The sequence below is a fragment of the Heloderma suspectum genome, chromosome 13 (assembly GCF_057233095.1).
Source record: "Heloderma suspectum isolate Gila_16-S chromosome 13, 16-S_ref, whole genome shotgun sequence".
In the NCBI taxonomy this organism is placed as follows: domain Eukaryota; kingdom Metazoa; phylum Chordata; class Lepidosauria; order Squamata; family Helodermatidae; genus Heloderma; species Heloderma suspectum.
In genome coordinates this window covers 32,995,826-33,019,377 of record NC_139470.1, presented here as the reverse complement: position 1 = coordinate 33,019,377, position 23,552 = coordinate 32,995,826, and the positions used below count along the sequence as shown (strand labels likewise).

The 23,552-nt window shown below is 44.8% G+C and overlaps 1 protein-coding gene across 18 annotated transcripts in view; it reads left to right on the top strand.

Annotated features, from left to right (window-relative positions):
* CABIN1 (calcineurin binding protein 1) overlaps positions 1 to 23,552 on the top strand; it is a 205,025-nt gene that overhangs the window by 122,879 nt on the left and 58,594 nt on the right. For 11 of the 18 annotated variants that reach the window (XR_014785760.1, XM_084819973.1, XM_084819972.1 and 8 more), the window contains one exon: positions 8,715 to 8,893. Coding sequence is in view for 17 of the 18 variants with exons in the window: in XM_084819973.1 (XP_084676099.1) it covers positions 8,715 to 8,893 (179 nt within the window). In the remaining variant the exon portion in view is untranslated. The remainder of the gene's footprint in view (positions 1 to 8,714; positions 8,894 to 23,552) is intronic. The other 7 variants (XM_084819984.1, XM_084819989.1, XM_084819981.1 and 4 more) reach the window with 1 other exon arrangement.

Below are 23,552 nucleotides of genomic sequence, written 5' to 3'. Positions count from 1 at the left end.
AATGGTGACCATATCGCTGGCGCTGCGGAGCCAGCAGCCAGCTCCGCAGAATCGGCATGGAGCACAGCCAGCCAAAGAGGATTCCGGGGGGAGGGACGGATCGCCTCCCTCCAAGGGAGGATTCCCCACCGGAGCAGCAGGTAGGGAATCCGCCCATCCCTACTTGCAGGGGAGGACCATGACATGGCCAACCACCTCAATGATGGAACATGGCTTGCACAAATGGACCATAGTTGAGTGGTCCAAAACCCTTTTCACCTGTGGGGAGCACCCCAGACAGACGTTTTGCCACCATCAGAAGTGAGTGGTACTGATGATTCTGCATTTGGGCTGACATAGACAGGAGGTCACTCGGGGATGCCTTCAGATGGGATGAACATTTCCTCTGCATATTCCCCTCAGTCCCACTAATAATGCAGATGATAACCAAGATAAGGCAGCATGGGGCAAACTGCATTTTCATCATCCTGTGGGGGCCAAGACAAGTGTGGCTCACAGCCCCCCTCCTACTTTCCCAGCAGAACATTTGCCAGTTGCTGGAAACATTTAGTCTTCTCTCTTGAAGTCAAGGTCAGATTTCCCACCTCAGCATCCTCAGCCTGAAGCACGTTGGCAGATCAGGCTTCCTTTGCTGAATTAATGCTTTACTGGAAGTGGCGTGCAAACTGCTAAGGGCCTCTTACCTGGCCAGGTGGTCTCATTTTTTTAAATACGTGAAAGGAAAGACGTCTGTTTGCTCTCTGACAGCCTACGCTTCCCATTCTCACCCTAGTTGTATAGATTAGTTAGCCCTTCACTTAAAATGTATCCTGCAGGTATCTCCTCTTTTTGTATGCCCATTGATACCTGCATTGGGGGTTTTTATGTCCCTTGGTTAAGACATTCATGAAGGGTTTGTCGACCCTTCCCCTTCCTGTCTGGGCACCTCTGCCTTCCTTGAGTCTCTCTTCACTTGGCTGAGCTGATGTCAAAGCCCTTCAACCTGCTGGCCAATGTGACTGCCTGCTTTCAAGGTTCGACAAATGCAAAAAAGAAAAAAAAAGGTAACGCATCCAATACAAACCCATAACAAAAAGAGAACACATCTCAGGAGGCTGGAAAATAAATATCTTTTAAAAAAAACCCATCACATTTCAGCCCTTTTTTATTTTGAGGTCTTCTTCAGGGCCTAGAAGACAAACAGCATACTAAATCAAACATTTTCACAAAACAACCAGAAAAAGCCTAGCTAAATACAGCAAACCAAATAGCAATAAATGTAAAATACATTAAAACATGTATCAAAATTGCCTACAGAGATTATAGATGTGTCTCCAAAACTAAAAACCCAGCAGCTAAGATGATTTTTAAAGGCAACTGACTAAGTCTCCTTCTAACACAAAAGCAGGTGTTATCATTCCCTCAGGAATTAAAAGTCGGAGATCATTGTCAATTATCCAGCTTCACAGTAAATCCCAAGGGAGTGTCAGCCACGTAAAAAACTTACGTGACTTAGATTACAAGAGAAGAAAGAAGTCTAATTCCTCATTTAAGCCCTTTGGAGCCAAGGTTTTTGGTTTTAAAATCCATTCCATCTCCTTCCTAAATAAAATTTTACCATTATCTGTGTCAGGTTTTTCAGCTGCCCAGAACCTTACATCCAGTGGTTTTTCTCCATAAAATAACCTACTAATGAGATGCCCAATTTTTGTTTCAGATGTTACAAAGACGTTCTCCTATCTTTTTTATTTTTAAGAATCCTTGATATTTTTGCAACATATTTTTTTGCATGGACTTGCATAATATGCACCACATTATTGGTATTACACATGGTGAAATGTCTCAAAGGATACCGTTTGTGGCTGGAATGACCCTTAAACTCTGTCATTTTGCAGGTATATCTACAACAGACACACAATGTCGACAGGGGTGATGTCCTTTGGGTACTGCTACTCCTGATAAAGTGTGTGGATGTATATGTCCTCATTATATTCACGTTTGACTAGCAAAGCTCTCATATTTCTTGTACTTCTGAAACAAATCTTGAGTTTTTCTTGGCACCCAAGTATTTCCTGTAAAAATTCCCAATGTTTTCTGGTTTTCCCCTATAAGAATAGTAACATGATTGAATGTTAAACTGTAATTAAAACTGCTAGGTACCTTGTTCAGTTTGTTCAAAAGATCATACCAATGAAGCCTTCTCTAAACTACTGGCCACTACTCCCTTGGGATATCCTTTATCCATAAGTTGTCTGCTTAAAATGCGGGTGTGACGCTCCTGCCCTGGGTTTTGCCTTCTCCAGCTTCCACCTGATGAAACTGAGAAGAATCTCAGAACGTCTGCCTCTGAACCCCCTCAAAACGTCTGCCTCCACTGGGTCAGTTGTCCTCACTGGCACACACAGCTTTAGCCCCTTTTACTCTCTGCGTTAAAGAGACACCCAATATGCCTAATTGGTTCCCTCTATCCAATACAGGAGAAGTAACCAGGACGTACGTTTTTCTAACGGTAGTGCAATAAGATAAACCAACATGTGGGATTTTGAATTAAAAACACACAAATAAAATTTGATACACATGCCAAATTTATTAAACCTTTCTTGCATTTCACTTCCATTTGAAATGAAACACTGTTTACATTGTTTTAGGGTATTGTCCAAATTTGGGGGGAAGTGTTGAGACAAACCCCCAGAAGGAAAAAAGAGGGGATGAAATGTTTCAGGTGGAGAGGTGGCTTCTGACTACCTTTTCCTGTTTTTAACCTGTTGTTAAAGCTGCTGGCTGCTACTTGAGGCAGAGCTCTAGTGTCCTTTTCTGAAGTGCTCTGGGAAGGAAAAATAGCAGTGATCAGAGCTCTACTGCTGTTGCTGCCAACAACTTTAACAGCAGAAAGCCATCTGCCCAATTGTAACGGTGAACACTCTCCTCCTGAAACTCTTTTGTGGGGGGTCAAGGCTGCAAATGTGCTTGTGCATTGAGAACAGCCGTTTTGGCTCACTCCTATATATACCTCCCATCTGAAGATAACTTCATACACCTGATGAAGTGAATTCTATTCCACAAATGCTTATCATGTAGCTAGACGAGGGTCATTTAGGCCATCCAGTCCAACACCCTGCTTGACTCAGGAACTCCAGAGCTAGAGCATTCCTAAGAGATGGCTGTCCAGCTTCTGCTTTAAGACTTTCAGCAAGGAAGACACACACACCAGTCAAGGCATTTGGTTCCATGGTTACTATCAAAAAGTATTTCCTAATGTTCAGCAGAAATCTATGTCCCTGTAACTCAGGCCCATTTGATCTAGTCCTGCCCTCTGAGACAGCAGAGAACAAGTATTTGTGCTCTTCTAGATGACAACTCTTTGGAAAATTGAAGAATGCTATCATGTCTCCTCTCTCCCACTTCTGTCTTCTCTTCTGCTTCAACCTTTCCTCATAGAACTTATTTTTCATACCCCAACCATCTTTGTTCCCTGCCTCTGAATCCTTACACTGCAGGGCTCAGAACTGGACACAGTACTCCAGCGGAGGTCTGACTAGTGCAGAATGAAGTGGCATTACTTCCTGTGTCTTGGAAAGTCCGGTTGTATTAATGCAGCCTACAATTATATTAGCCTTCTCTAGAGTAGTGTCACAATGCTGACTGATATTGAGCTTCTGATCAACTGCACCCCTGAGATCTTTTCCACAGGTACTACTACCAAGCTAAGTATTTTCCAGTATTTCTCTGCCATAGGAATTGTTTATGCCTTAAGTCACCTCTTCTCCAGGAACATACACCTTTCCCCAATAGTCCCTTTAACCATGAAATCTTAACTAGCATTTCTCTGAGTTTATTAAAATCAGCTTTCCTGAAATCCAAGGTTGGATACATTCATCTTTAGGTTTTCCTCAGATCAAGTATTCCAGAATTACATGGTTACTTTCCCTCAGAGTTCCCACTACTTTTAACCTCATTGACTAACTCTTCTTTATTGGTGGGGATGAAGTTGAGGATGGCTGATCCTGTTACTGCTTTCTTCACCACCTGAAAGAGGAAGTTGCCAGCGAGCCATGTCAGGATTGGTCGGAGGTTCCATTCTTAGCAGAGTTTGCCTCCCAGCAGATACCAGAGTAATTGAAGTCCCCCATTAATACTAATTCTTGGTATGGTGGACTGTAATAGATTCCAATCACGAAGTTTTTATTTCTTTCTCCATTTATTTTTACCCAGGGGCTCTCCACATGTTGACTGTTTTGGATTTCTGTGCAGGTGTACACATTTTTGACACACAGTGCCACTCTCCCTCCCTTTCTGCTGCATGTACACTTTTTGAACAAGTTGTAGCCTTCAGTTGCTACATTCAATAAACAAAAAACATTTTGATTTAACATATTGCATTAAGGACCTTCCACTTTCGGTCAAGATCCCAAATGCCAGGAAATTACAGCTGTTAAGGGACACCGAAAACTGCTTTCTTGTATGTTAAGTCTGTTATTTGTGTCCTACAGTCTTGGATGAAAAGTGCTGTCATGCCACCATGCCCACTCTTCTCAAGGCTAAACATACCCAGTTCCTGCAGTCTTTCTTCAGAGGGCTTTGTGTCTAGTCCCTTGATCATCTTTGTTGCCCTCCTCTGAAATCATTTCCAATTTATGTAAATCCTTCTTAACGCAGTATTCAAGGTGAGGTCTGACCAGTGCAGCATAGAGTGGAATTAGGAAGGCAGATTCTGGCTGAACATCATGAAAAACTTCCTAGTGGTCAGAGAAGTCAGACAATGAATCCAGCTGCCTAGGGAGATGATGGGCTCTCTATCGCTGGAGGTATTCAGGCAAAGACTGGACAGCCATCTGTCAGGGATGCTTTAAACTGTATTCCTGCACTGAGCAGGGGGTGGGGCTCGATGGCCACAGTGGCCCCTTCCCAGAAACTCTTTTCAACTGTGGTGTTGGAGGAAAATTCTGAGAGTGCCTTGGACTGCAAGAAGATCAAACCAGTCCATACTCCAGGAAATAAAGCCAGGCTGCTCACTTGAGGGAAGGATATTACAGGCAAAACTGAAGTACTTTGGCCACATCATGAGAAGACAGGATACCCTGGAGAAGATGCTGATGCTAGGGAAAGCGGAAGGCCAAAGGAAGAGGGGCCGACCAAGGGCAAGGTGGATGGATGATATTCTGGAGGTGACGGACTCGACCTTGGGGGAGCTGGGGGTGGCGACGGCCGACAGGAAGCTCTGGCGTGGGCTGGTCCATGAAGTCACGAAGAGTCGGAAGCGACTGACCGAATAAACAAGTCTATGAGAAAAACACAATGCCTGACGAAACACTTCGGGCACTCATCAGACTTTAAAATCCTTTAAATAAGCCAGTTTTTGCCCTTTCTACCTCAAAATTGCCATGGGCTATCCGCAATCCCACCATTGCCAGGTTTCAGATCAGTCTGTTGAGCCATTTTCTCAGTATAAGCCATAAAACCTACTGTGTTAACCTTGGATTTCTGGTTATAATGGTGAAAAGTTATTCAGCCAACTCATCCTCAACATAGGGCCACTAGAGTGGTCCTATAATTCTAGCTATGGGAGTCATCTCACCAAGCCTCAGGCATACCTATCAAGTTGTATTCATCTGCATTTGCTTCTGTACTGGCCTTCAGGCTTTTGTCTTCATACACACTGGATTTAAATTTCCTCTTACCCTCATGAGATCTCCCACCGTTAGTCCTTTATTAAGGAAGTTTAGTGTGCAGTCCTGTCGGGATAGCCATAAGCCTCCCAACTTGGATGCTTATGGCCGTGAAGTGCAGAGCAGCAGGAGCGGCATTCTTTCCACTCTGCATTTTGGCAAGACGGGCTTTTTCGCCCGTCTAGCTGGGGTTCTGTGGAGCAGGAGGGAAGGAGGCTGGGTGTCAGGGTGGAAACTGAGCCCATAGAGCCCCAGAGCAGTTCTGATTCTGAGGAAGAACAGCAATCCGTGGGAGAGGAACTCGCTCATCTCTCACAAGCACAGCAGCTGGCAGGGATTCCTCCTGCCTGCATTCCTGAGAGAGATTGTGACCCTGGCAGTGAGAGAGCGCTGGAGGGGGGCTTGCTGGACGCTCAGCGCAGATGCAGGGAGCGGCGCCAGATGGAGGGCGCCGAAAGGAGGCGCTCTGCTCATTTGGCGCTCAACGGTCACGTCCCGAGGACCCAAGGGAAAGAGGGAGGATCTCTCCATAGCCCATAAGTTCAGAGCCTTCCCGTGCTTCTCCTTCAAACAGGGACCAACTGCCTTACCTGGAGCTTAGGCTACTCTGCTGTCTACCCCAGTGCAGTTCCTTGCTTAGTCACTAGTGATTAGTATCTGTAAGAGTCATAAAGGAATAAAGCCTTGGAAAGAATCCTCGTTGTCCGTGTCTTGCGTTGGCTATTGGAGGGGACTGTAAGAAGCAGCTAGGGCACTCCTGACACTGGGGAGGCCTGGGGAGATGGTGTAAGCCAGCCTCCCCGGTCCCTTCCCCTCCTCACCCACCAGCACCCCCTTTCCCTCCTCTCTGAGGTCACCTTTGTGACCTTGGAGAGGTAGCTGGCGTGGTTCTCTCCACGCTGGCTGCAAGGGGGCGGGGAGCTCAGATTCCTGGCTCCAAGGCTGGAGCACTGTCTCCACCGTTGGATCCAGAAATCCAAACTATCCAGAAATCCAAACTAACCTATGCCCCCCCCGACTCTGTCTAGAGGGCATAAGAACATCAGAAGAGCCCTGCTGGATCAGACCAGGGTCCATCTAGTCCAGCATTCTGTTCACACAGTGGCCAACCAGCTGTCGACTGGGAACCCACAAGCAGGGCATGAGTGCAAGCAACAGCACCCTCCTACCCATGTTCCCCAGCAACTGGTGTACAGAGGCTCACCGCCTCTGGTACTGGAGGTAGCATATAGCCATCAAGAATAGTAGCCCCTGATAGCCTTTTCTTCCAGGAATTTGTCTAACCCCCTTTTAAAGCCATCCAAACTGGTGGCTATCGCTGTATCTTGTGGTAGTGAATTCCATAGTGTAACTATGCGCTGTGTGAAGAAGTCCTTCCTTTTATCTCTCCTGACTCTCCCACCAATCAGCTTCAAGGGATGACCCCACAGGGCTCTAGTACTTTGGGAGAGGGAGAAAAATGTCTCCCTATCACCATTCTCCACACCATGCATAATTTTGTAGACCTCTATCATGTCTCCCCTTACCCTCCTTTTTTCTAAGCTAAGCAATCCCAGCTGTTGGGACCTTCCCTCATAAGGGAGATGCTCCAGCCCTTTGATTATTTTAGTTGCCCTTTTTAGCATAGGATTGTTCCCTCCAACTGTTGTCCCAGAAAGTGAACCTCTGTCACTGACACCATCTGCATAGCCAGTCATTCACCTGAAGCATCTTCCTTTCTCTTTATAGTCCTCTACCTATTACGGGAAATATTTATGAAAATACTACCTGAATCTCAAGATCCTTAACCTTCCTCCCCAGAGCCTTGTATGTGATGTATTCTTAATTTTGCCTGACAGTTTAATTCATTCCCACATGGATACGCAATGGATAGTAGTCCGTGGGCTTGATAAGTGTTGTCTGTCCATTGCATCTTGGATCTATGCACCAGGGAGACGGCACCCCTCACGAGTTAACAAGCCTGGTCAGCACATCGTTGTCTCCATACTTCTCAGCAGGAAGCCTCCAACCACCACCACCCTTCCTCTCATCTTCCTGCAGATGGTGGTTGTCACCTTTTGTCCTTGAATGGTTGAGCATGTTCCTGCTTATCTACTGTACCCTTTTTGACGATGGAAGCTATTTCTTACTTGGAGTCATAGAATCATAGAATGGTAGGGTTGGAAGGGGCCTACAAGGCCATTGAGTCCAACCCCCTGCTCAGTGCAGGAATCCAAGTCAGAGCATCCCTGACAGATGGCTGTCCAGCCTCGTCTTGAAGGCCTCCAGTGTGGGAGAGCCCACCACCTCCCTAGGTAATTGGTTCCATTGTCGTATTGCTCTAACAGTCAGGAAGTTTTTCCTGATGTTCAGCCGGAATCTGGCTTCCTGTCACTTGAGCCCATTATTCCGTGTCCTGCACTCTGGGATGATCCAGAATGGATCCTGGCCTTCCTCTCTGTCACAACCTTTCAAGCACCTGAAGAGCGCTATCTTGTCTCCCCTCAGTCTTCTCTTCTCCAGGCTAAACATGCCCAGTTCTTTCAGTCTCTCTTCATAGGGCTTTGTTTCCAGTCCCCTGATCATCTTTGTTGCCCTCCTCTGAACCCTCTCCAGTTTGTCTGCATCCTTCTTCAAGTGCGGTGCCCAGAACTGGACACAGTACTCCAGATGAGGCCTAACCAGTGCTGAGTAGAGGGGAATTAGTACTTCCCGGGATTTGGAAGCTATGCTTCTATTAATGCAGCCCCAAATAAAATTTGCCTTTTTTGCAGCCGCATCCCATTGTTGGCTCATATTCAGCTTGTGATCGACAACAACTTAGATCTCTAAGACAGGTAGAAGAAAATGCATACTGTGGGGTTCAGAGAGACTCATGAACCAGTGGTGCAAAGAGAGAGAAGTGATAACATGGGGTACAGAAAAAAAGACACACTGAGTTAAAATTGTAACACAAATGCTTTCCCAGAGTTCATATAGCAGTGCAGCCCTGTTGAGCAGTCACAAAACACTTAAAAGTGACCTCGGAGGGATTTGAGTTGTGCTGTACAATCTCTCTGTTTTTTGTTTTCTCGTTCCTTCTTCCAACAGGGAAAAGCTTTGCATGGTGGATGATGACTCACACTCTTCTGCTGGAACTGTGCCGGGCCCTGGGACTTCCCTTCCATCCTCCTCTGGTCCAGGTCTGACATCCCCACCCTACACAGCCACTCCAGTTGACCACGATTACGTCAAATGTAAAAAAAACCGTCAGCAGGCAACACCGGATGGTACAGTCCCTGTTCTCAATACTGCCAGCACACAGAGGTGCTGTAATCATGGGGGGTTTCATTTGGGCAGATCAATTTGCTTGCTTCAAGGAGGGTGATGGGTCTGTGGTAACACGGGCAATATTGCAACTCATTAACCTCATAAAAGTTGCCACCTCCCATCCAGTGTAAATGGGCAGGACAGTTGGATGACCTGTACACTAGGACATTTCAGTACTCTTTTAATAAATTCTGAGAGTTTCCATAATCTACATGCTTAATAAACAAATTGTCCTGCTAGTTTTAGAGCTGGAGCAATTCCTGGACACAATTCTAAAATCCAGACTTCTGCCATTTGGAAGGAGGCAGGTGGCAACAACGTGAGTGTCACGTTCACAGTAGGAACTGGAATGGCTTCAGTGGACTTCTCATATTATTTTTTCCCCACCCCACCATTTCCCATAACTGGCTGGCTCATCTCCATAGCTGATGGGCATCATAACCTAGTAGACTGGTGCAGGAGTGGCAAAATGCTGTCAAGGTCAGATTGGCACCACAACCACAGTAATTTAACCGTTTGTCTGGATACGTGATGGAAAGCTGCTGTTCTGAACATCCTCTTCAAAGGGTAGAGAACATGCATGATTACTCTGTCACAAAAATACTCTTTTTTGGTATCTATATATTCCTGTTGTGGTGATGTCATGCGTATTAGTAATTTGTATTCCAAAATAAACTGGGGTGTGTCTGGGTGTGTAAAAATAATAAGCATGATTTGGTGGAATTCTGACCATCTCCATTCACACAGACCCTCCATGCATTGCAGGAATGGGGATGGGCCATAGCTCAGTGGTAACGCAGACCTGCTTTGTATTCAGCAGCCCGTAGCCAGTCCTGGCATCTTTAGCTTTTTATATATTCAGGCAATGGGAAAGACTCTTCTCTGCCTAAGACTCTGGAGAACTACTCACTGCCAGTCAGCTGACACAGTGCTGGTTTAAAAAGATAAATAGTCTGACCCAGTACAAGGCCATTTCCTGTGTTCTGTGAGTCAAGCTTGTTGGACAGCATGTCCAAAACAAGTATTATGGGTTCTGCTATATAGAAGCAATATTTGGCTCTGTTTCACAGAATCAAAAGGGCAACTTGAAAGGCCTCCTCCTCATCTTCTATCACAGTTGCAGTTAGCGGTTCTTGGGGTTTGTGTCCTGGCTGCATATCACTGCAGCAGTGAAAAATCCCAAGTCTGAGTGCCTTTTGACACGGCCAAGCATAATAGGACTTTTCCAGGGAGGAACTGCAAAGCTTTGCACAATTGGTCACATGTTGCATTATGAGCAAAATTGTAGTTGGCCCATGGGAGCTGTGATATTGGGTAGATAGACCCCTCTACAGGCTGAGCAGCTTAAATGTTTTGCATTCCCTTGCAAATAGGTTCTTGCTGGCATTATCCAGCTGGTTTTTGATAGAGGGATGCTGATATCTCCACAGAATTTTGGTGTCTGCATTTCTGTATGCATCTGCTTAAAAGCAAAGCTGTTTTTAATTTGTGCTTTGGAAATGTTTTGCTTCTGGGCTCATGACCATCCTGCAAAGCTGTTTGTGAGGAAAAGCCAACACTGTATTAGAAACCTTTTCTTTTGGAACATCAGTTTTTAAAGATTTGTCATACTGGACAACATCAAAAACTATCAATTTTTTAAAAATATGCATACTCCATTGCACATACTGCACGCACCAGATGGGTAATCACTTTCATCGAAAGGAGGCTTGTCCAGAGCCAGGACTTCCACTGCAGGAAGTGAGCTTCCAGAGAGCTTCTCAAGGTAGCACAAGAGCTGGATCCAATTCAGGGCAGGTCATGGCTGTCCAAATGGGCAGAAGCGACTTCAGGAAGGCAGCAGGCCAGGCTTGTGTACTTTTCCAGACAAAAGAAATGGCTAAGAGCAGAAGCAGCGGGAGAAATCTTGAAGACTGGGGACTCAGTGGGAAGAGGACAGATAAACTCCAAAGGGTCAGCTCTGATATTTATTTACTTACTTAGAATATTTATAGATCACTCTTCATCAGAGCAGCTTATAATAATAACAATTTAAAGTAATGAATCCTCAAAATCTTAATAAAGCAAGACCTAAGAGAATAAAATAAAATTCCAGCAAAAGGCACCACCGTATGGCTCCTGGGGATTTTCCCCTCCAAGACGGTAGACTGCTATGACCTTGGAGGTGAAAATCCCCACTTGGATCTTCACCCTGCTCCCCCCCTAGTCACCACAGAAGCTCCGCGGCGGCTCCTTTTCTGAGGTCAGTGTCGCAATCGAGGACAGGGAGAGGAAGGGGGAGGTGCCAATGCGAGGGGAGGGAGAAAGAGAGGCCAGAGGCCCATCAATGGAAAAAAATTTAGAGGAGGATAGAGAGGCGAAAATTGCCTCTGTCATTCCTCCTGCTTTGCTGGCAACAGCCCAGCTGGGCATAGGAATCTCAGAAACCTCAGAGATCGGAGGCTTCCATCTAGCAGGTGGCAACCTGATAGGGTTGTGCCCTAAAACGTCTTTAAAGGCCTGGGCAAATAAAAAGATGTTCACCTGGCATCAAAAAGGAGAGAGAATTACAGAAATGGGGTGATGCCACAGCAGAGTAGGCCCTGTCTCCTGTCATCACCCGCGTCATCTCAGTAGGTGGTGGGACCCTGAGCAGGGCCTCAGTGACTGATATTAACACTTGGGCAGTTTTATATGGGAACACAGCCTGGTATTTCAAATGATCTGGTCTCAAGGCACTTAGCACTTTGTAGGTTAGAACCAGCACTTTGGATTGTGCCCAGAAACAGACAGGAAGCCGATGTAACAGTTTTGAAAACTGGCAGGATGTGTTCCATACATACATTCCCAGCTAATAATTGTGCTGCACTAGCTGTAGTTTCTGAGCAGTCCTCAAAAGCAGCCTCATATACAGCACGTTGCAATAATCTAAACAAGGTGTTACCAGTGCATGAATAACGGCCAGGCTATCTCTGCCCAGGAGAGGTGGCAGTTGGCACACCAGCCTAAGCCCCATGTCATGGGGGCCACTTTAGCATCTAGTGACAACACCAGATCTAATAACACCCTCAAACTGCAAGTCAGATCTTTCAGGGGGAATGCAACCCCATCCAAAGCAGGTGAAACACCATTCCCCAGTACAAAAGATAAGCAGCCCACAGCAACTCACCTTGTCTAGATGGAGTTCCAACTTAATAGTCCTTATCCAGCCCATTACTGATTACAGAGAACAATTCAGCACTTCCACAGTTTCACCTGAATTTGATGAGAGATAAACAGAGCTAGCTGTTGTTAGCATATTAATGACACTTCACCCCACATCTCCAGATGGCCACAGTCAGTGGTTTTGTGTAGATGTTAATAGCCTGCTACAGAATAAAGCATCACATTCTGGAACCAACTGTCAGGACCAGAATTAAACTAGTAGTGCCCCCAGTTCCAGTCCCCCAAACAACCAGTCCAGAAGGCAACCCTATCAAAGGGCTCTTGAGATGGGGCTGCTTCAAGGCTCTTCAGGGACAGCATCACTCTGCATTGCCTTGTAAACCTAATTAATTCGGTGTTCATTTGCTAGTTAATCCTTAACTGCCTGACTCCAAGAGGAAAGACATTGATGTCTTTGATGTCGCAACTCAAAAGGTATTTAATTTGGTTTCTTGACTAAACCAAATCAAATGTGATAAGCATTTCGTTCCAGAAGATGAGGCTGTCCTGCCCTTTCCCGATATGAAAGCATGGGCAGAACCAGGTACTAGTGCAAGGGTTGTTTCGGTGTCTTTGAATTCCTGAGTTAAGGAGGACAGCCTTGTCCTGCATGGAATAAGGAGAAAATAGGCCCATTAGATCTTGCCCTATAAAACAGGGTGGACAGACATTAGGTTCACAGGATCGGTTTTGTTTTTCACTAGAATCCCAAGGCCCACCAGGGGCAAAATAGTGGCTCAAGTTGTTGGACACAGAATTGCAGAACAAGGCACCTCTCAGCACATGCACAACCCAAACATTTGTCTTCAGTACCAGAACTAGAGCTTGCACACAAGTCGACTCCTATTTCCCCCCAAAATGTTAGCAGCCTAATTGAAGAGAAGAAAAGGATTTTTGTTGGAACCCCTTGCTGATCCACTGCAAATCATCCAGATACCTACCAGTAGATCCTAATCTACCTCCTACCCATCCCTGCTGTAAGACTCAGAGTTCCCCTCATCTTGCCTTTTGTGAGCAATGATAAATTAAGCAGGAATTGCTATTCATTCTGCTTTTTCTCTACAAGATAAAGCCTGTATTGTCATGGGTGCTAGTAGGCTGAGAATGCTTGGATGAAAATATGTTTGGCCGTTCCCCTTGTGACTGGAACAACTTTCAGGGGGCATTTCCTTCTTTCCCTCTTCCTCTCTCAACTTTCTAGTTATGTCCCGCATCACCTTCCCTTCAATGAGCACCCCAATAATACGATCTCTTCCCACTACATTAAAATTGGTCTGGTAGATCTCTAGTAATAAACATCACGTGAATGTATTTTTATGTAGATCAGTGTGTCTGCAAGAGCAGGCTTCACTGGTGCACTCATGCATTCCTTATTGTGACTCAGACCAAAGCTTCTGCTTCTCCTTTTTCGTTACAGAAATTTTTTGTGCTGCCATTTTGGCCCAGTCTCTGTGTTTATGTTGAGGACATAGAAATTGACTCATGCAGACAGAAGCAGCTCCATTTTGCCATATTTTTCATGGATTCTCAGTGACTTAGTTTGAGAAGGCACAAGTGGTTGAATGGGGGCCATGAAACGTGAACTATTAGATAGCCAGGTATCACAAGGGTCAGTTGTTTTTGTTCACCACAAACATTATTGTAGAAAGGAAATGGGGAGCACCCAAATTAAAACAAGTTACCCCTAGCAAAAGATTTAGAGTCTTCATTTTATAAGATTTGTCTACTTTTGTGGTCACTTTTGTGTTGAATGTAATTGCTGTCCAGTTACGTTTGTTGTAAACTAGCAGAGACCTTGCCTTGCTGTGCAGTAAATGCATGGGGTGGTGGGTCATTTGTTCAGCAGAGCAGAAAACTCTCATTCTTGCCTTTTAGTGCTCATTCTACAGTTAAACATGGCTGCCGCTGCTGTCTTTTTTCCCTTGCTGTCTGTGTATTTGTGTTTCTGTAATCAATATTGCCCGTGCTGCCCTAACCCTCGTAAAAACTCTGTTCATGGATATCCTCTCCCTGCTTTTTACCCATCACGGCTTGCTTGAACAATACGTCAGAACTGCAGCTTAACCGCTCTGGGAGCTGATGAATCTGTTGACTGTGGAAATATAGAGACCCAGTTTCTGCAAAAGTCTTCAAAAGATGAATTTCCTCTCCCATGGCAGTAGTCTGCAACAGTTGGATTTTCTGTCCCTTTAACACGTTGTCTGCATCCATCCCATTTTATTTATGCAAGCAAATTTTGTTTCTTTTTCATTTGTGTAGTCTAATCGCACTTCTAGAAAATGCACCAAGGGACATTTTGGGGTAAAAGTTAGGAACCAGGCAAATGCACATTTGGTATCTGCAGGTTCTGAAAATTCTCAAATTGAAATGTGAGTTCTTTAATTCAAAAAACAAAATGCAGCCACTAAAATTATTTACTTTATTTTTGTATATGCCCTGAACACACTATCTATACATTTTTGTTTCAAAAGTTAATTTTATCATTACTTGATCATCTGGTGAAAATAATATTAAAGATTAAAAATACGTAACAATTAAGATATAGTTGTAAATCTAACAAATACTACTAGTAATATCTACTAAGCCAAGGAATTGCATAGTAATTTCTTTGACATTCATTATGTAATGTTACTGCGACAGGCATTTGGAGTTCCATGATACTCACTGCATGTGTTCTAGTCTTTAGTATGTCCAACACATTGATGTACACCATAACCCAGATTTGTGGCATTTACATCTCAGAGTTATAAACTGTTTTTGATACGGACAAGACATTACTTCTAAACATGTGACTGGAATGGGACTATGATAACAGAACGCACTTCAGAATGATTTGCAACACTTTCAACCCATAATTGCCTGTATTTGGGTGAATGTTTTGGTGAGATTGATAAATTTCCACTTCATACAGCTAAATCTGTTGCCTTTCATCATAACATTTTCCAGAGGGGTGGTCATACCAGTTTGTGGCAGCAAAAATAACAGGAGTCTTGTGACACCTTAGACATTAGCTTTTGTGGACTACAACCCACTTAAAGCATATGAAATAATAAATTGGTTAGTTTTTAAGGTGCTACTAAGGGTTTTTAAGGGCCGTGGTGGCTTAGTGGTTAAGACGCTGAACTGCAGACCAGAAGGGCAGCAGTTCGAGACCCGAGTGCCGCGTGACGGAGTGAGCTCCCGTCTTCAGTCCCAGCTCCTGCCAACCTAGCAGCTCGAAAGCAAGAAATTGCAAGTAGATAAATAGGTACCGCCTCGGCAGGAAAGGTAACAGCGTTCTGTGCACCTCGGTGTTCAGTCATGCCGGCCACATGACCACGGAAGCGTCTTCGGACAGTGCTGGCTCTTCGGCTTAGAAACGGGGATGAGCACCGCACCCTAGAGTCGGACACGACTGGTTGGGGACACCTTTACCTTTTACCTTTAGACTCCTTGATGTTTTTGCTGCGATAGACTAACATGGACTTTTGCTATAACAGACCCATTTCCCCTCTAGAAATTATTAGCAGATGTGATCTGGGAACTTGCCTCCCAAAGTATCAAGTCAGTGAGGTTTCTCTGAAGACCTTCCAACTTCATTTTTGGTTTGATTTGATAAGCAGGACGAGTGTCACACCTAGTAAATGCACGAAAAGGTAGCAGCGCTGAATCTTTCAGTAGCTTGTAGAATACTTAATTGATAGAAGCTAATGCTTTTTCTGTGACGTTCCAGAAATATATACACCATATATGATGAAAATGAGATCCCAACAACAAATATCAGTGTTATTTTCATACCAGACTCTTATATCGAATTCATACACTCCCACATGTAGCACAAACCAAGTCTGTCTATGAGTTTCACTTGTCTTCTCCATGGAGGACCGGTGAGGTGAGGGCTAATGTTGTCCCGATCTTCAAAAAGGAGGAACCTGGGAACTACAGACCCGTCAGTCTGACATCAATCCCTGAGAAAATTCTGGAGCAGATTCTAAAGCAATCCATCCGTAAGCACCTTGAAAACAATGCAGTGATGACTCGAAGCCAACAGGGATTTGTCAAGAACAAATCCTGCCAGACGAATCTGATCTCATTTGTTGATCAGGTAACCTCCCTTGTGGACCGTGGGAATGCTGTGGACATAATATACCTCAACTTCAGCAAAGCTTTCGACAAAGTGCCCCATGATGTCCTGATGAACAAACTAGCTCAAAGTGGGCGAGATGAAACAACGATCCGGTGGATCCACAGTTGGCTACAGAATTGGACTCAAAGAGTACTTATCAATTGGACCTTCTCAAACTGGGGAGAGGTAACAAGTGGGGTATCGCAGGGCTCAGTCCTGTGCCCAGTGCTCTTCCACATTTTTATTAATGACTTGGAGGAGGAGGTGCAGGGAATGCTGATCACATTTGCAGATGACACAAAATTGGGCAGGATAGCTAATACTTTGGAACACAGAAACAAAATTCAAGGTGATCTTGATAGGCTGGAGCGCTGGGCAGAAAGCAACAGAATGACATTTCATAGGGATGAATGCCAAGTTCTGCACCTAGGAAAAAGAAACCAAATGCACAGTTACAAGATGGCGGATACGTGGCTCAACAATACTACAAGCGAGAAGGATCTTGGAATTGTTATAGATCACAAGCTGAAGATGAGCCAACAATGGGATGTGGCTGCAAAAAAGGCAAATGTTATTTGGGGCTGCAGTAATAGAAGCATCGCTTCCAAATCCCAGGAAGTACTAGTTCCCCTCAGGTCAGCACTGGTTAGGCCTCATCTGGAGTACTGTGTCCAGTTCTGGGCACCACACTTGAAGAAGGATGCAGACAAACTGGAGAGGGTTCAGAGGAGGGCAACAAAGATGATCAGGGGACTGGAAACAAAGCCCTATGAAGAGAGACTGAAAGAACTGGGAATGTTTAGCCTTGGGAAGTGAAAACTGAGGGGAGATAGGAGAGCGCTCTTCAAGTCCTTGAAAGGTTGTCCCAGAGAGGAAGGTCAGGATCTCTTCTCGATCCTCCCAGAGTGCAGGACACGGAAGAATGGGCTCAAGTGACAGGAAGCCAGATTCCGGCTGAACATCAGGAAAAACTTCCTGACTGTTAGAGCAATACGACAATGGAACCAATGACCTGGGGAGGCGGTGGGCTCTCCCACACTGGAAGCATTCAAGACAAGGCTGGACAGCCATCTGTCAGGGATGCTCTGACTTGGATTCCTGCATTGAGCAGGGGGTTGGACTCAATGGTCTTGTAGACTCCTTCCAACCCTACTATTCTATGATTCTATGATCAAGGGGTGGAGATTGCTGTGGTCTCTCAAAATGCCTTTGACCAGGTGCTCCACTGAGCAGTCTTCTAGTTTCAGATGTTTGTTCTTGACAACAGGTGAATGGGATACAGTGGAGATTCCATGGCTGTCCAGCCTATCCCGTTGCCCAACCTGAGCTAGCTGGGGTGTTCTCTGCTGTTGAGTTGGAGTCCCCTAAAGTAAATTTGTTGGTAGATTTCAACTTTCATGCCCTGGCCCAGGGCTTTATGTTCCCCATGGCAAATGTGAGGCTCTCCAGCTCATACGAGACTCCTTGAATGTACCAGATGGGCGATGGTGGTCTTGGCATGGAGGAATGGTACGTGGTCCCTTTGTCAGGGACAGACGTTTACTTGGTTTGGGGTTTAGACTTACAGAAACTCCTAAACCTTCACAGGTATTAGGAAGGTCACCCCCTAGAGATCTAGCCTGGAGATCTGAATGACTGCTTGACTGACTGGGGGAGCTTCCTAGCACTTCAAGCTGATGATTCTGTGAAAGCCCTAATTGACCTCTGGGCCAGAGAAGTGACCCAGGCAGGTGATGTTTTATGCTTGAACTTGCCCTTCCTGGCAGATTAAAGCTGCCAGAGGAGGCTTGGGCAAATCATAGAATCATAGAATAGTAGGGTTGGAAGGGGCCTACAAGGCCATCGAGTCTAACACCCTGCTCAGTGCAGGAATCCAAGTCAGAGCACTCATGATCTGAGCCACAGTCAGCTCCAGGTACTTATCTAAAATAAGCACTCTTTTGAGTCCGATTCTGTAGCCAACTGTGGATCCACCGGATCGTTGTTTCATCTAGCCCACTTTGAGCTAGTTTGCTCATTAGGAGATCATGGGGCACTTTGTTGAAAGCTTTGCTGAAGTCGAGGGATATTATGTCGACAGCATTCCCACGGTCCACAAAGGAGGTTACCTGATCCAAAAATGAGATCAGATTCATCTGGCAGGATTTGTTCTTCACAAAGCCACGTTGCCTTCAAGTAATCACTGCATTGTTTTCAAGGTGCTTCCAGATGGATTGCTTTAGAATCTGCTCCAGAATTTTCCCAGGGATTGATGTCAGACTGACTGGTCTGTAGTTCCCAGGTTCCTCCTTTTTACCCTTTTTGAAGATAGGGACAACATTAGCCCTCCTCCAGTCATCTGGCACTTCACCCATCCTCCATGGTTTCTCAAAGAGAATAGACAGCAGTTCTGAGAGTTCTTCTGCCAGTTCCTTTATTACTCGAGGATGCAGCTCATCTGGCCCTGGATATTTGAACTCATTCAAAGTAATTAGGTGATCCTTGACCATATGCCTATCGATCTCAAGCTGCAATCCTGCTCCTTCAGCCTGTACCTTGCCTTTGGCAGGGGGGTCATAGCCCCTCTTTTGGTAGAAGACTGAGTCAAAGCAGGAATTGAGCACCTCTGCCTTTTCCTTGTCATCTGTTAGCATTTTGCCATCCTTATTTAATAGCTAAACCACCATTTCTTTTCTCTGTCTTTTACTATGCACATATCTGAAGAAAACCTTTTTGTTGCTTTTAGCATCCCTCGCTAACCTGAGCTCGTTCTCAGCTTTAGCCTTCCTGACGCCATACCTGCAAATTCTGTGCTACCTGCCTGTACTCTTCCTTTGTTGCTTGGCCTTCTTTCCACTTCCTATGTGTGTCCTTTTTTGTTTTCATGTCATCTCTGCACTTTTTGTGAAGCCACATTGGCTTTTTCTGTTGTCTTCCGCCTTTTTTCTTGTTGGAATTGTTTGTAATTGTGCCTTCAGAATTTCCTTTTTTAAAAACTCCCACCCATCTTGGACGCCTTTTCTCGTTAGCGTCACTTGCCATGGGACTTTACTGATCATTGTTCTGAGTTTATTAAAATCACCTTTCCTAAAATCTAGGGTACAGGTTGGCTACACTCAGCTTTTGCTTCCTTTAGAACCATGAACTCAAGTATAACATGGTCACTTTCCCACAGAGTTCCTGTAACTGCTACTTTACCCACTAAGTCATCTCTGTTGGTTAGGATCAAGTCAAGGACAGCCGATCCTCTAGTTCCTTCCTCTACTTTCTGTAGGAGGAAGTTATCCACCACACAAGTCAGGAATTTCCTAGAGGGGCCATGTTTTGCAGAATTTGTCTCCCAGCAAATATCGGGGAAATTGAAGTCCCCCATTACTACTGCATCATGCTTCCTTGAAACATTGACTATTTGCTTTTCAAAAGTTTCATCCTCGTCTTCTCCTTGATTGGGTGGCCGGTAGTAGACTCTGACCACCATGTTCCTGTTATTCTTTGCTCCGTTTATATGAACCCAGATGCTCTCGATGGGGCTACCAAGCTCCTCCTCCTGTATTTCTGTGCAGAGATACGTATTTTTCACATACAGTGCAACCCCACCTCCCTTTCTGTTCCTCCTGTTCTTTTTGAACAAGTTATATCCTTCAATTGCTGTATTCCAGTCATGAGAGTCATCCCACCAAGTCTCAGTTACACCTATCAAGTCATAATTTCCCTCTTGTATTAAGAGTTCAAGTTGGTTCTGTTTGTTTCCCATACTCTGGGCATTAGTATATAGACAACGAAGACCATGTGCTTCATAGTCTGGCTTTCTTCCTTCATGTTTGTGAAGACTATTTTGGGGCGCTATTAGAGCTGTTCTCTCCATTGCAGTGCATGAGCCTTCATCCATTGTTACCGTCAACTTTACATCTCCCTTCCCCGTAGCATTCAGTTTAAAACCCTCCTGATGAAGTTCTTCACACTGTTACCAAACACGTTCTTCTCATCTTTTGTGAGGTGCAACCCGTCCTTTGTCAACAGCCCATCTTCCAAGAAATATAGCCTGTGGTCCCAGAATCCAAACCTCTTTCACTGGCACAACCTATATAGCCACTCATTCACCCAGAGTATTTTTCTTTCCCTTTCCTCTTCGAACTACTGGAAGGATGGATGAGAAAACTATCTGGGCCCCAAAGTTCTTGAGTTTCCTTCCCGAAGCTTCGAAGTCTGACGTGATTTCTTTGTAGCTCCACTTGGCGGTATCATTTGTTCCCACATGGATGAGAAGAAAGGGATACCTGTCAGTGGGCTTTGACTGCAGGCAGCCCTTCAGTCATATCTCTAATCTGTCGTCCCAGGAGACAACACACCTGGCAATTCCACGGGTCTTCGCGACATACTTGGGTCTCGATCCCACGCAGCAAGGTGTCTCCCACTACTACTACTCTTCTCTTCTTGTAGTTGTAGGCCTTGGTTTCATTGCCTCTGCTTGACTGACCTTCAGTCTCTTGCTCGCTCTCATGTAGGTTCCCCTGTAATTCTTCCTCTGCAGGCTGTCCTCCAGTGTCATCCTCAAGTACCTGGAAATGGTTCCCTAGTTCCACCCCCTCCACTGAGCTGATGCTGTAGGTTATCCTGGTGGACCAAAGCTGGGCCAGGTTCAGCTGCTATTAAGTCCGTCACACCAGCTAAATGAACACCAACTTAATACTCAAGATATGTGGCCCGCAGTACTGATCTCTTCTGTTTGTTACCAAAGCTGAGGTTAGGTGCCCCTTAGGCTGTAGACTTTGGGAGCAGATGCTCTAGTTAACTGGCTCTGCATGTTCACAGTGCATTGAGACTCCACCTGGCCTGGAACAGCACTGCTTCTTTACTGCTCAGAAGGTGACAACAAGGGAGAGGGCTTCTCAGTGGTGCCCCCCCCACCCTGGAATGAGCCCCCCACTCAGGCCTGCCTGGCACCAACTTTGTCATCTTTTCGGCACCAGGCTGACACTGCCCTCTATGCCCAGGTATTTAATGGGATATGAAGGGGCACTTAGGTTGGCTGTCTTGAACAAGTCTGTTACTGATATTGTGAATTGAAACTGGTTTTAGGTATTTAATTATTTTAAATTTTGTATCTTAAAAATGTTTAGACCACGTTTATTATAATGTTTTATAATGTTGTAGTTTTCTTAATTGTTGTGAACCGCCCAGAGAGCCTCAGCTGTCAGGCGGCATAGAAAAGAAACAACAACAACAACCTCATCTCTGGATTGTTTCTCAACAGACATCTGCAAAACTTAGGTTTTAATTTTGTCTATAGATTGCATGTAACACATTTTGTGCCACAGTACTGATTAGAAAGGATTGGAAAAGCACAAAATTCTGAACCATGGATTTTATCAGCCATTTATTTCCATTGAATTAGAAAGTCAAACACTCAATATGCAATTTGGGATTGAACATAGCCAAACTGTGTTTAAAACATTAGTTCCCCACTTTTAGCCCCAAATCCCCCTAGCAGTTACATTTTTCAGAAATACAACTAGACTAACATATGTTTTAAAAATTTTGGAGAGGCGACAAGATTGATTGGGGAAAGTTAGTACTGCAGGAGCCTTGCGGCCGAATACACCATGATATAAAGCAGTGGGTTTCATTTGTAGCATGCACATCCCAAGGTCAAGTATCCAAGGCCACCAGAACCCAACTTGAATAAAGAGGTTTTCCTCCTGCAAGATGCCTAGTCTTGAGCTTGAGCTCCAGGAACAGGGAGTTCCATGGTTAAGAGGCACTGAAAATGCTTCTCTGAGCACCACTCCAGTCTGACTTGAAACTTAGATGGTAAACTTGAGAGTGTTCCTGGTCAGCCTTAGAAGCCATGATGGGAGGTGGAGTGGGGGCTCTCTTTGGTATGCTGGAGGCTGTTAAGGGCTTTAGACCTCATCTCCAGATGAGCCCAGAAGGCAGTTGGGGACCAGTATAAACTTTGGAATGCCGGTTGTAGTATTCTTCAGACAATCTGCTCCATCTGATAGCAGGGTGTAGCATTTTGCATCAGCTGAAATAAAGTAGCTGAAACTGATGTTTCATATAAGCAGCATTTCCTTGGTGAGCACTAGGACAAGAATCTTGTGGCACCTTAAAGACTAATAAATTTATTCTGGCATAAGCTTTCATATAGCCCACTTTTTCAGATGCAGATTTTTTATCACAGTACATGTGTTAATTGGCTTACCAAGTACCAACCTGTTTTATCAGCAACAATTGCTCTGTAATAAAGCGATTGTCGCTTTCTGCATTTAATTTCCTTCTGACCTATTTATAATTCATTCCTACACACGCACGCATGCACTACGCACACACACACACCCATATGTACTGAATATAAGCCTGAAATTCTTTATAATATTCCATGCATCTGATGAAGTGGCCTGTAATCCAAGAAAGCTTATTCCAGAATAAATGTTAAGGTGCCACAATCTTTTTTGTTTTGCTGCAACAGACTAAAATGGCTACCCTTTGGAAATTGGTTAGTAGTGTTGCTACTAGTAAGAGGCATACCCCCTAGTTAACTCAGTTCAGAATGGGACTTCTGACTTTCCACATGGACTGAACATACAGAATATTCTTCCTTCTATAAGGAGATAGGCCAATTTGCTAGGTATTCTGCACTCCGACTACATATATGCTCCATTCTTCCATTTCAGGGGCCTGCAGACTGTGCTGTAGAGAGGACTCCCAAGTTGTGTGTTTATCTCCCCCCTCGCTGCCTATGGCTCAGTTTTTGCACCGCTTTTCAGTTTAAGCAGTGTGTGCGCGCGTGTGTGTGTCTATACTCCCTGCCTCTTGATTTTGTCAAGACAGCCATGTCCCCCTGCCCAGTTTTTTGGTTGTAGTTTCTACTCAGCTGTTTTCATTTTAGTTTAGCTCCTACTAGAAGATGACTTACAAAATATAGTCTGAACCTTGTCCAGAAGGGCTGGTTGGTCCGTTGGTCCTGCTGGTCAGGTTTCAGTTCCTGCATTGACCTCTAGTGGATGAAGCCAGATTCTTAATGACTGTCCATTGTAACTTTATCTGCAAGAATATTCACTAGAAAAAGAAGCCAGTTGTTGATTTTGCTACTTTGACCATTTGTTCCCTTCTTTTTATATGTTTGGCAACAGATCTCTGACCCTTTGTAAGGGAACTATTCCAGTGTCCAGATCTTTATCTGCAGTCCTGTAGCCTCAAGATCTTTCGTTCTGTGTCACAAAGCAATTGGTGGCTTTTGCCCATCTGAAATGCTTTACATTTTTCTTCTGTGGAATTTCATCATCACAACAGCATAGCTGTTTAGCAAGCTTTTTTTCCCATTGCCTTCTCCTGCATAGTATTTGCAG